At 40.4% G+C, this 11,531-nt stretch overlaps 1 protein-coding gene across 1 annotated transcript; it reads right to left on the reverse strand.

Moving 5' to 3' along the window:
- Positions 1-521: 521 nt before the first annotated feature.
- LOC103358008 (carboxypeptidase Z) lies at positions 522-9,436 on the reverse strand. The gene is made up of 11 exons (XM_008282798.1): positions 9,341-9,436; positions 8,876-8,905; positions 7,956-8,330; positions 6,350-6,574; positions 6,036-6,265; positions 4,693-4,854; positions 4,421-4,579; positions 3,432-3,558; positions 3,091-3,230; positions 2,858-2,957; positions 522-1,687 (listed from the first exon to the last, which is right to left on the reverse strand). Exons 1-11 carry the CDS (start codon positions 9,420-9,422, stop codon positions 1,332-1,334), a joined length of 1,986 nt encoding a protein of 661 aa, XP_008281020.1. The 5' UTR covers positions 9,423-9,436; the 3' UTR covers positions 522-1,331.
- Positions 9,437-11,531: the final 2,095 nt, after the last annotated feature.

An 11,531-nucleotide genomic window follows, 5' to 3' on the forward strand; every position in this document is an offset into this window, starting at 1 on the left:
TATGATTCTGTGCTGTACTTCCTGGACCTTTATCTGGGGGTAACTTGCTTTTCCCATGCTTCTTTCATGACCTTACATAAAAAAGCTTAAGAGCTGTTTTGATTAGAGAATTGGGGACTTCACTGGACTCCAGCAGTGGCAATGCTTTTGCACGTTTTACTTTGTTTGGTACTAGTTGTCTTTTATGGGGACCCAGTATCCAACCTCTGTTATTGTTGTTGGAGTTTTTCTTGTAGTTTCCCTTTTGAGGTGTAGTTGAAAAGAAGTAGTATTAAAAGAAAAGACTCAAGTAAGGTGCAGGTACAGTACATGAGCGAATGTACTTCGTTGCATTCCACCACTGGAGGTCGCAAGACAATAGCAAGACAAACTTGTGTCGTATGTTAACAGATGTTCTTGATTGTTTGGCTTTTTTTCAGTGGGAAAAGATTTAATGTCAAGTGTCTATAAAGTATGAGAGAAGAGCAATCCCCCTTTGTTGGGACGACTTACAATCACTAACAAAAACTCTGCTGCATATGTTGAGGTTTGCAGATAGACAATGCTTTATTTTATGGGATCATGCAATAAAAAAAAAAGACTGGGCACCACAGGTTGCATGATAGTTTAGTTTTAAAACTATCCTCTTAAAAGACTAGAAGAAATAGGTGTAAACAGTTACTGCTTGAGACTTTTGCTATTGCACAGCACTGTATATTATTGGTGGTTTTGCATTTAATTCACATTTACAATGCATGTAATCTGTATAATAACTATCATAAATTACCTTAATGTTCTCAAAAGTTTGTTTTTTCTTCTTCTTTAAATCAGTACTTTTTCTCACTAATGGCAGAAATAAATGCAACACAATTAATCATCCTCCACAGTAGTATTTTTTTCCCTACACTGTGTGGAGGAATATTGAGACTCCACAGTTTGGAGCAACTTAGTCAGATATTGGTTCAGCCTGCCCCCTAGTGGCCACTTGGTTTCATTTCCTCCTAAAAAAAAAAAAAACCTTATAAATGAACCACGACTACATAAATCAACAATAATTCTTGGCATTAAAAAAAAAATCAGTACTTCTACAAAAACATTGCTATAAATTTACAAATGTAAGTCTTTTACAACATTTTATTCAATAATAATAGTCATTAATTGAAGATATGTAACTGTCAAGGCACAAGCTGTGTGTAAGGTGCTTACATTATAACTCAAGTTTGAGCAAACTGAGCATATATGGATAAAACTTGCCAATAAAAAGCAGCTTAGTCATTGGATTATAGCTTCAGTTGGTCTGTATGCTGTGTAAAGAGAAACTTTATATTGTTGCCTCTGTTATTAAAGCTCTACTAGAGTTTAAGCAGCCAGGTGGGGGCAGGTCCTCCTGGCGACGCAAAGTAGTTCCACCACCAGGGCTTCTCTGCTCTCTCCTCACGGTTCTGGTTTAAAGAATTCATCAGGGTGTAGCGCTCATACTGGTTGTAAGGGTCAAATCGGTCATAAGTGCCCATGGACGGGATGTTGAGATCTTCCTCCTGCGTGCCAGAGTCTAAAGGAGCCTTCTGCAACACGAAGTCCACCCGGCCTGCTGTGGGCATGCGAGCAGGGAGGTGGACTTTCTTCGTGACTCTGGTGTAGCCCGGGGCAGAGGCGCTGACGATGTGAATGCCAGGGGTGAGGAGGCGCCAGTAGTCTCCATTTTCAGCTAGGTAGGGGAGAAAAGAGCTGAGTGTTTGGATTTTTTTTAATTCACATGTTTCTATCTGTGAGTAGGATTGTGTTGTAAAGTTTTAAAAATACAAACTGCAAACATGGAATTTGAAAGATCTAAGTGTCTAGCAGACAGAATGGGTGTAACGCAGCCTTCCAGTCTCTAAGGATCGCGCTGACGACATAATACTGCATTCATTAAATGGGTTTAATGACCTTAAATGACAGACCATGGAGGCCCGTCTCATTCCCAACTCGTCACGTATAGCCACTTTGTCAGGACTTGTGAACGTTATGGATTCACTACTTTTTAATGCACTGGGTAGTCTCATAAACCTATAATAATTGGTGAATGTCATAAATATGAGTGAAACATGAGATTTCTCTTCAGTGTCACTCCATGTCAAGTAATTAGAGGTTTGCTTTGTAGCATGTGATTAATGTCATGAAAAGGTATGTTTTAACCCAAACTATGTAGTTTTAGTAGTTAAACCTAACCAAACATGGAGGGGAAATTAGACTTAAGTCACAAAACAGAACAAAACTGAGTGACAGTTCTCCTGGGTACAAGTCCTGAGTTCATCCTTCCATCCTCCGTATGAGTCTCTTTTAAACTTCAAAAATCTTCGCTACATCTATTGACATTTAATATTGACATGAGTGGCTACATGAATAGACGCATACTTCTCAGATCCCAGTAATTTTGACAAAATTGAAGTATTTGACAAGCTCAGAATGAGAAAGAGTTGAACTGTGGCTGAGGTGAGACAGCTGGTTTTCAGGCACTTCCAAGGGAGATATCGAATCTTTCATTATATGATAAGTTTGCTAGTTTAAATTACAATTTAGATGTTGACATGAAGGGCAGTTTCCATAGTGCAGTGGTGGTTGACATGGAGTCTTCTTGGCCATCGGAATGGTAATGTGACATAACAAAAAAAATGCTACTGGGTTGCACTACAAGAAATGTGCAGTAGGATGCTGTGTCTAAAAGTCAAGATATTTAATTCTTTGCACTTTTATCTTACAAATCCTGACTTTATGGTCATGTATTTACTTTATTTAATGTGGCTGAAGTAACAAAAAACAATTCTCATGCCACTAGGATCTTGGAAAATGGATCTAAATGTATCAGTGAAAAATGGTGCACCCTGGTAGTTATTACCTGTGGTAATGTCGTGCCGTAACCCTCTGACTGATACCCGGGCGCCTTTTATCCCATAGCCCTGCTTATCCTTTACGATGCCTTTGATACCACGATGGACCTGAAGAACAACACCACAGGACAAGTGGAAATTCTTTGTCTGTATTCATCAGTTCTGATAAATGATTAAAAGGACTGGTAACCAGCACAGGTCTTCGCTAATCTCTCTCAAGGTGTGAATTTAAATGTCTTACTGCCTCCATGAATGTGATCAAAGCTTCGCCGTTTTGATGCCAGCCGATAGACAGCTCCTCCTCGGGGGGGAATTTATCACAACCCAGCTCCACGCTCACCTCAAAACAGTTGCTGTGAAGATAGTTGAAGTCTTGCATACCTGAGCAGAGACAAAAACAAAGCTGCTTTAGCAAGAAATCCTTAAAAAAATTAACTGAACTTTCCCTTGAACCTCTCACATGTCCCACTGCATTGCTTGCCTCATTCTGCACCATAACTGGTCTTACACCGACCCCTAGTGGCTCTGAGTAACAATACACTTCCATTCCAGGGTCAGAAATCCCTTTATTTTCCAACTCACCGCCTGCAAAGCTGGACCTCTGTGCTCCATTGACAATCCCTCTCTGGCTGCTAGTACGACACCGTGCATTTTCATTGGACATTGTCTCGTGGGCATTTGCATACGTTCTTGCAATAAGTTTGAAAACCTACAAAATAAAAAACAGGTGCATTAGTTTTCACTTGTTTTGTTCGAGGTTGAATCAAGTCACCTGCTCACAGGGTGTTATGACAGATGAATACATAATATGACAGGAAATGTATTAAATATCACAGGGCTACACTCAGAGACAGACACTCACATTTACACCTACGGACAATTTAGAATCACCAATTAACCTCAGCACGTGTTTGGATGTAGCTGTTTGCTTGTTGTTGCGCTCTAAGTAGCACAGTGGTATGGAAACCACAACAATTGGAGATAATTGATTTGTTGCAGCCTTCATCCATGTTCAGAGTTGTTGAATTAAAGTGTCCACCTGTTCTGCTACTGAGGTCTTGGTCTAATTGTTTTTTGTCAGGGACCTCCGCCTCAACCTCACCGCCACGGGTGACCCTACAAGACGCATGGCTCTGAATGACATCGTTCTCGGGATCTCAGCACCGCACAAGCAACTCCACGACAACATAGCGACAATCCTGCAAGTACTGCATTAATGTTAATGAAACTCTATAATCTGGTTGTATCTATAACTGACACAGTGGCTGTTGCTGTTAAAATCCAGCTGCGTTGGTCTGGTGGGGTGATGGGGTAAAGCACATATAATATAATCTAATGATCCCTGGTTCAAGCCTCAAATCTCATCTCTGTCATGTCAACACACATATAATATGAGCACACATGTATCAATGACACTCAATCTACATTTAGGCATTGTACATAAAAGACTATCAAGGCAAAGTTATCATCTTTTTAATCTTGCGAGCGTTGCTTTTTTTAACTTACGAGAAGTGACACGTCCTCTACATTCTTCACCTATGTACATGATGTGTTTCAAGAAACCTGTTTACCTTGTCGTCTGGTGTTGGCGAGAACATGTTGTGTTCCAGTGGGTGTTTGGACAGATCGTAAGGGTAAGACACCGCCAGATCCCCACCGTGAAAGCTAGCCGAGAGCACAAACGGGATGGAGCGGATCCACTTCATGACAGCATACGTCTCCGGTGCAACCTGGATTACAGCATGAGGACTTATTAACTTGGTTCATTATTATAAAGACGTTAATATTACTTGACCACAAAATAGCATTCACTGACATGTATGGAAAAAGACTCATACTGTACCTTACCAAACCAGTAATAATCTGGGATTGGGACGTGGTCAGTGCGGTAGCCCTTTTGTCTGCGTCTGCTGTAAATGACGGACGTCAAATCAGGGAAGTTTCTGTTCAGGTCAATGTTTTGGGCGTTGTTTCGGCCAATGTTTCGAGAATCATATCTCTGATCCTGAAGATTTTCAAAAATGTAATTTACTCTAACTGTAATGACTTGAATGATTTAATATAAAATACAACATACTAAAAAAAACTGCTGCTGATTCTGGTTTACTGCTGGTATATTCACTCATGGCATTTAATTCAAAGTTAGATATCTGGACAAGCAACACAATAGTTCCATATGCACCAATCAACCACAGCAATAGAAGCATCTAATGAATATTGTGTAGTTGCTCCTTGTGCCACCCATCAAGGCACGGACTCACAACCTCTAAAGATATAGAATCAGGCAACAAGTGCTATTAGCTATGAAGTGGGGTGTCCATAGATCTGACTTGTTTTTCCAACACATAAGCTTCTTTCAGTTACTTGATCAGATTGAGATCTGGTGAGTTTGGAGGCCAAGCCAATACCTGGAACTATCTGTCATGTTCTTTAAACCATGTCTGAACAATTTCCCAGCGCGGCAGGACACATTATGCTGCTGAAAAAGACAACTGCCATGAGGGAATGCCATTCAAATGAAAGTGAAGATGTTCTTGTCGCACATACATCCTCATGAATGCAGCACCCAACATGTTACCTAGCATATCATTAGCCCAGAGCATCACACTGCCTCCTGGCTTCTACACAGTGAAGCTCATATGGCCATTGTAGCGGTGGATAAGGGTCAGCATGGTCATTCTAACCTGTCTCTGGCTCTGAAGAACCATAAGCAGAAAGCTAGAATGCGTAATGAGCCTTGAGGCACCCATGATCCTGTCTCTACCCAAGTTATCCTTAAGTTGTCCTCACACCACTTTTGGTAGGGACAGGGAAGCTGCTTTTGGTAGCCAAGGAACATCTAACAAATAAACTCTGAGCCATTCACCTAAGCATCACAATCTGACTGTCAAAGTCACTCAGATCTTTTCCCTGAATAGGAACCAACTCACCAACAGCCCCAAACCCCCAAATTTCAAATTTACATTTTGAAAATGAGCTAAAGCATAGAACACAACATTCTGTATTGTGTTGTAAATGCATGCTTTTCATTTGGAAGTGCTCAACACTCATGCTACAAGTTAATAAAATCACTTGTAGCCTGACTCACACACTGTTTAAATCTAACATTGAACAAAAAAGCAAATTTTTTGCTAAAGAAATATGTCCCTGCACAAAAGTAAATGAGCGTAACTATGGAGAACTCACCTCTTCATCACCACCATAGTTGTTGTCATTGACCCCAGAGACAGCCAACTCATACCCATCAGGATTCATGGAGGGCAGAATATGGATGCGAGTGGTGTTGATGAGGGACCGGATGCGCTCGTTCCCCTCGAGGTACTCTGAGCACAAGTACTGAGCCAAGTAGATGAGTAGTTGGCGGCCCAGGACTTCATCTCCGTGCATGTTGCCAACGTACTTTATCTCTGGCTCAACTACAGAGGGCAACATTTCATTTTCAGCTACATTAGCAAGCGGAAAGGATGCAGTTTACACAGAGGCTGATGGCTCGTACTTACGAGGTTCATGTTCTCCGGGGTTGTTTGAGAACTCAATGACAAGCAGCTCCCTGCCCTCCACACTGCGGCCGATGCTGTAGGTCCTGGCTATGTCAGAGCAGCGATTCTCAGTGTCCTTTAAGACACTGATCATCTGACTGTTGGAGTGATAGGTGAACTGTATCATGTTAGCAGGCTGCTCATACGAAGGATTTTCCATGGGGTCAGTGTCCTGTACGTCCTGTTCTATTGTGAAGAAAAACATGTCATCTTATCAGTTCTGATAAATGCTTTTGAGTCCAACAGGGACATCTGAGTTTCCATTCATGTAACATATTTGCAGAATGCCTGTCCAGCAGCTAGTCAGGGACAGCTTCAAACAAAGTTGAACAATTTGGGAGAGAGAGTGGCTCAAACATAGCATTTCAGAGAGAAGAGGTGCAGCAGCAGTGTGTATTATTCCAGTAGATCCCCCCAAAAAATAAAAGGCTAGACCTGTAAATGAGCATAATTTGGACTCTTCAGTAAAGATACCAACATGCATGCTATTTTTTTCCATCAACATTGAAGCATGGCAGCATAAAACCATAAATTCCACTCATTCTAACTCAAGGATTGGAAAAAAAAAATACTTCCTTGATGCCAACTTCCATAAAACAAAATGGGGAAAAGTAACAAATCCTCCATGGTGCTGACAAGGCAGCAGCAGCTACTTTTCATCAGTTTCATCCTATAATCATATTCTTAATTCTGGGAATAATGATATATAAAAGTGCTTTATAGTAGAAGTGCAAAAAAAAAGTGACCTCCCCCAATAGCCATGTGGAGTTCCAACACTGAACCAACACTTATAAAAGATAAGTTTCTGGCTACATGCTAAGTCTGGACAGTTTCCATGAAGACAATAACGTTGAGTTATCTTGCCAAACAACAGCATGTACATTTAATGAGGCGAAACGTTGCACCTCATGCACCAATTTATGTCGCTAAATGTTCAAAGATATGCAGCACAGTATCACAGAAGTAGATCTGACATACACTAAAAGAAGAACAAGGCTGCACATTGAACATAAAAATGAGAATAACAACACAGTTTTAACATGCTGCCAGACATCTGAACCAAATCCTGCTTGCTCAGCAACACTTCACTTTGTTACAGTGCTCCTTTGTTAGAATAAAGCACTTTTCTGATCTTGTACACATTTTACGAAACACACATGATAAAAATGACACGACTGTCAGTTCCTTCTGTCAGCACAAAGGCTCCAACTGCTCACTCGCTCATCTGGCTTACACATGATGCCAGGGGCAGCAAAAACATGTTTTTCACTTATAAGACTGTTTTTAGCAAAATACTGTCAGACATTGTTTGCCTTTCTGTGATGAATTAAGGGGCTGTTTTTAAAAGCTAAGTCGCTGCTGATGAAAACACATGAAAATAGCCACAGGACCAAGTTCAAGTGAGGGGGGGAGAGGCGTTCTACTTGGACTATGTTTTGATGTGAGCCACATCAGCATGTGTGAATCCTTCACAAAACATGTTTAGGAAAAGAACTGCTTTTGTGAAACACTCTTCCAGTGAAAGCCAATACTTCAAGCACTAACAGGGACATCATGTATTTCTCACCTGTGAGGCCCTCCAGTGGGTTATAGCATCCCTCTTCGTCACTCACAAAGAAGCGATCGCAGTCCAGGAAGTAGGGCCAAGCCATCTCTATCCTCTCGAAAGTGTGAGCGCATTTTTTTTGCACCGCTTCACATGTGACGCGACACGGCTTCAGCACCTTCGCCTTCTCGCAGCGCGGGGCCAACACCGAGCAGCCCAGCATGCGTATCTCGGGGTTGCACTCTCCGCCGAGCAGCGATTCGATCACACTTACAAGGAGGTACTCCGTGCTGGCCTCAGCATCACTACGAGTCTTGTGACCGAGGCTGTTTGGGTACAAGGTCTGAGTGTAGGCCATGTCATCGCAGTAGGACAGCATCAGATCTGTGCATTTGGCTGAAGAAATTCAGACAGATTAGGAACATTTACAGATGAAATGATTCTTTAGATTCATCAGCAGAAGCATGAGAAAGTCTCTAATTTTAGCACAGCCTCATTTTCAAGGAACAAGATATGTATCTCCATCTGTCAGGGCACTAAATCACGAGCCTCACTGTGCACATCCTCAATTATCTACTCCTAAATATTTCTATTACCTCTGGAAATTAGAATTTGAATATTTCATGCTGCTATCGATCATCTAAAAATACTCTTTATGGATGTTGGGCCTTTTCTTTATAAAGACTACACCCAGTACGACTCGTGATCTCATCCTGTTTGTTATGAAAGAGTTTGACCTGTTGGAGTGGGTGAAGGGGGCATACTTGAGGTTTGTCTGATGGCACGGGCCCAACAGATTGGTTGGTTTGAGGCTTAGGAGTTAGAAAAACATAAATAAATACCATTTACAAATGAGCAACCCAGACATGTGGGTCGGCTGCTGCGGCATGAGGCAAGCCGGATGACATGCATGACACTGTTCTTCCGTCAAGCCTACTTACGTTTTTCTTCCACTGTTGGCTTGCACAGTCCTGCAAGACACATCCGCATGTTATTAGCTTGACACTGAGGTAGACACTAGATGGCAGAGTGGTTTCTGTAAATGCCTCAATGTGGCCTAGGAAATACTGGATCAGCTGCTAGTATCAATTGCTTTATAAAACAATGTCTACAAAGTCATGAGAGGACTTTCACAGCACTGCACAGCTTATTCACTGAAGTTGAAATAACAGTATAATAATATAAGACTTGATTAAACCAACATTGAATCATAGTAATAATCATCTTGAGGCTTTAAAAGTCACATACATGTCGTTTTCATGAGTTTTGTTGCATCAAAGTGAGCTTCTGGTTTGTGGAAAAGTCCACATCTTACACATGTAAACATGCCATGTAGAAATTCAACAGGTCCAGATTGCACACCTCAGCATAAAATCTGTGATCACATGAAACTTGACAAGCTTTACCTCGATATCCCGGGTCGCACCGTGGAGGAGCGCAGGACGCACCGAGGAACAACTGCAGCAGGATCGGCAGCATTCTGCTCATTTTCCGATCACTTCTCGATGTGGCACCTCACACACGCAGCCAGAGAGGGGTGTGTGTGTGTGTGTATGAGAGTCCCACTAAGTCTGCAGAGATTCCTTCTGAACTTTCCCGTATGCGCCTTTATTACAAACATTACGGTTCGCTATCAAATTACAGAGGAAACAACAAGAGCAGCGAAGCCTGGATCAAGAGCACGCATTTTGACAAATATGTGCGCATTTTCGGACATTTATGACATATTTACAGAAGCGATCTTTTGCTGTTTTGCACATTTGTGAGTTTACTTGTTGTTATATGCATTGGCATACGTTTTTTATCTCTCAATGTCAAAGTATGTCTCACATCAGGTCCTCAGTTTGCAGGAGAAAAACAAGAAGCTGCAGTATGAATTAATATTAGAACAGTAATTGTGGTTCTTAAACTTTAAACAAAGTGCTTAAAGTCTATCTTTTTAAAGAGATGTGTGTTAAATAACGTGAAACAATGTCACAGAAGTGGTTTATGGTGATGAACCCAGAGAAAAGTGTCACCTGAGCTTCTTTTGCTTTATAGTAAATTAATAGTTTAGGTGTCTGTTAAACTGCTTTTCTCAAAAGCTTAGTGACTATACCCCCAAATTAAGGTATAAAAAGCAGATTTTCCTACATGGATGATACTTCTACTTCATAACAATAAGTCATGAGTAAATAAGCCACAGTCATAAATTAAAAGGTGAATACTGTATGGGAAGGTTTATACTCTCCCCCTTTGAAAGAAATATATAAGAAATACAGTTATTTAATTTTTAAAGAAAACCTGATGCATAAGCCAGCAACACCTACTTTTGTTTTAAATCACATTTTTCTGGTTAATTGTCTTTAACATTTCATACACTGTTAACTTACATTGAGAGTTCAGAGTTGAATCTTAAACACATCCAAACCTGTAGAACATACTTCATTTTCTTGCCACACAACCAAAATAATACATAAATATTACTAGAGTAAGTAGTAATGTGAGCAGATAAACATCTTAAGAACCGAGCTCTTGATTGATGTGCATTTTTTTAAATTTCTTTTTGATCTGATCAAATAGTAAAGAGAATAAAAAATGTTTTAAAAAATATAAACACAAGCAAAATGGACTAAAAAAATAATAAGAATAATCAACAAAAATAAATAAATAAAGAATAGAAGAGAATGAAATAAAAAATGTTTTAAAAAAATCAAACACAAGCAAAATGGACTAAAAAAATAATAAGAATAATCAACAAAAATAAATAAATAAAGTATTAAAGTGTCAAAGAGAATAAAACAAACAAAATAAAAAAGTTTAAAAAATCAAATAGATTAGAAATAGAAGGTAATAATAATAAGACTAATAATAATAATAATTGATTCTTGCATGCAAGGGATTTGACCTGGTGTTTAAGTACATAACAGTAAAATGTGGATTTAAAAAGTTTTAAAAAAACAACAAAAACAGTCCAATTAGCAGTAAGTGTAATAAAAGGATTATCTGCAGAAATGTGCGAATGAATCAAATTAATCGTCTGTGACAAGAACCCGATGAGTTTGCTGAGTGGTGCCGAACTGTCTGAGGCTGTGGTTCAGTCAGAGCCGCTGTGGTCTGAACATCATTTCATATAATAACAACACATGTGGCTTCAGAGGAGGGTCTTCTAATTCATGATTTATCCGTTTTTGTCATAAATCTCTGCAGAAGAAACAGACTGCACACCACGCCGTGTGATCTTAATGACGCCGTTTATTGTTTTTCCAGCTTCCTGCTGGCGACTCTCGTTCTGACTTCTGAGTCGATTGAACATGTGAATCACGTCCACGCTGAAAAAACAACTCTGCAGTAATGACAGGCTTCTTTTTGCTTCACGCCTGATAATAGACGAGCAGATATGTGTGTCAGGGACAAGCATGGCTGCTCTGTAATCACTTGCTGCATACATGTGAATTATGAAGCTGCGACGTCATTGGCTGAGAAATACCCCCACGGTGACCACATGGCAACGGCACGCGAAGTGACATCACACGTCAGAGACAATAGACGGGATCAGCGGGCCGAGACGAGAATAGAAGTGAAGCTGAAAGATGGGATTACTGTTCTGGAGCCTGG

Source organism: Stegastes partitus, unplaced genomic scaffold (assembly GCF_000690725.1).
Source record: "Stegastes partitus isolate 25-593 unplaced genomic scaffold, Stegastes_partitus-1.0.2 Scaffold287, whole genome shotgun sequence".
In the NCBI taxonomy this organism is placed as follows: domain Eukaryota; kingdom Metazoa; phylum Chordata; class Actinopteri; family Pomacentridae; genus Stegastes; species Stegastes partitus.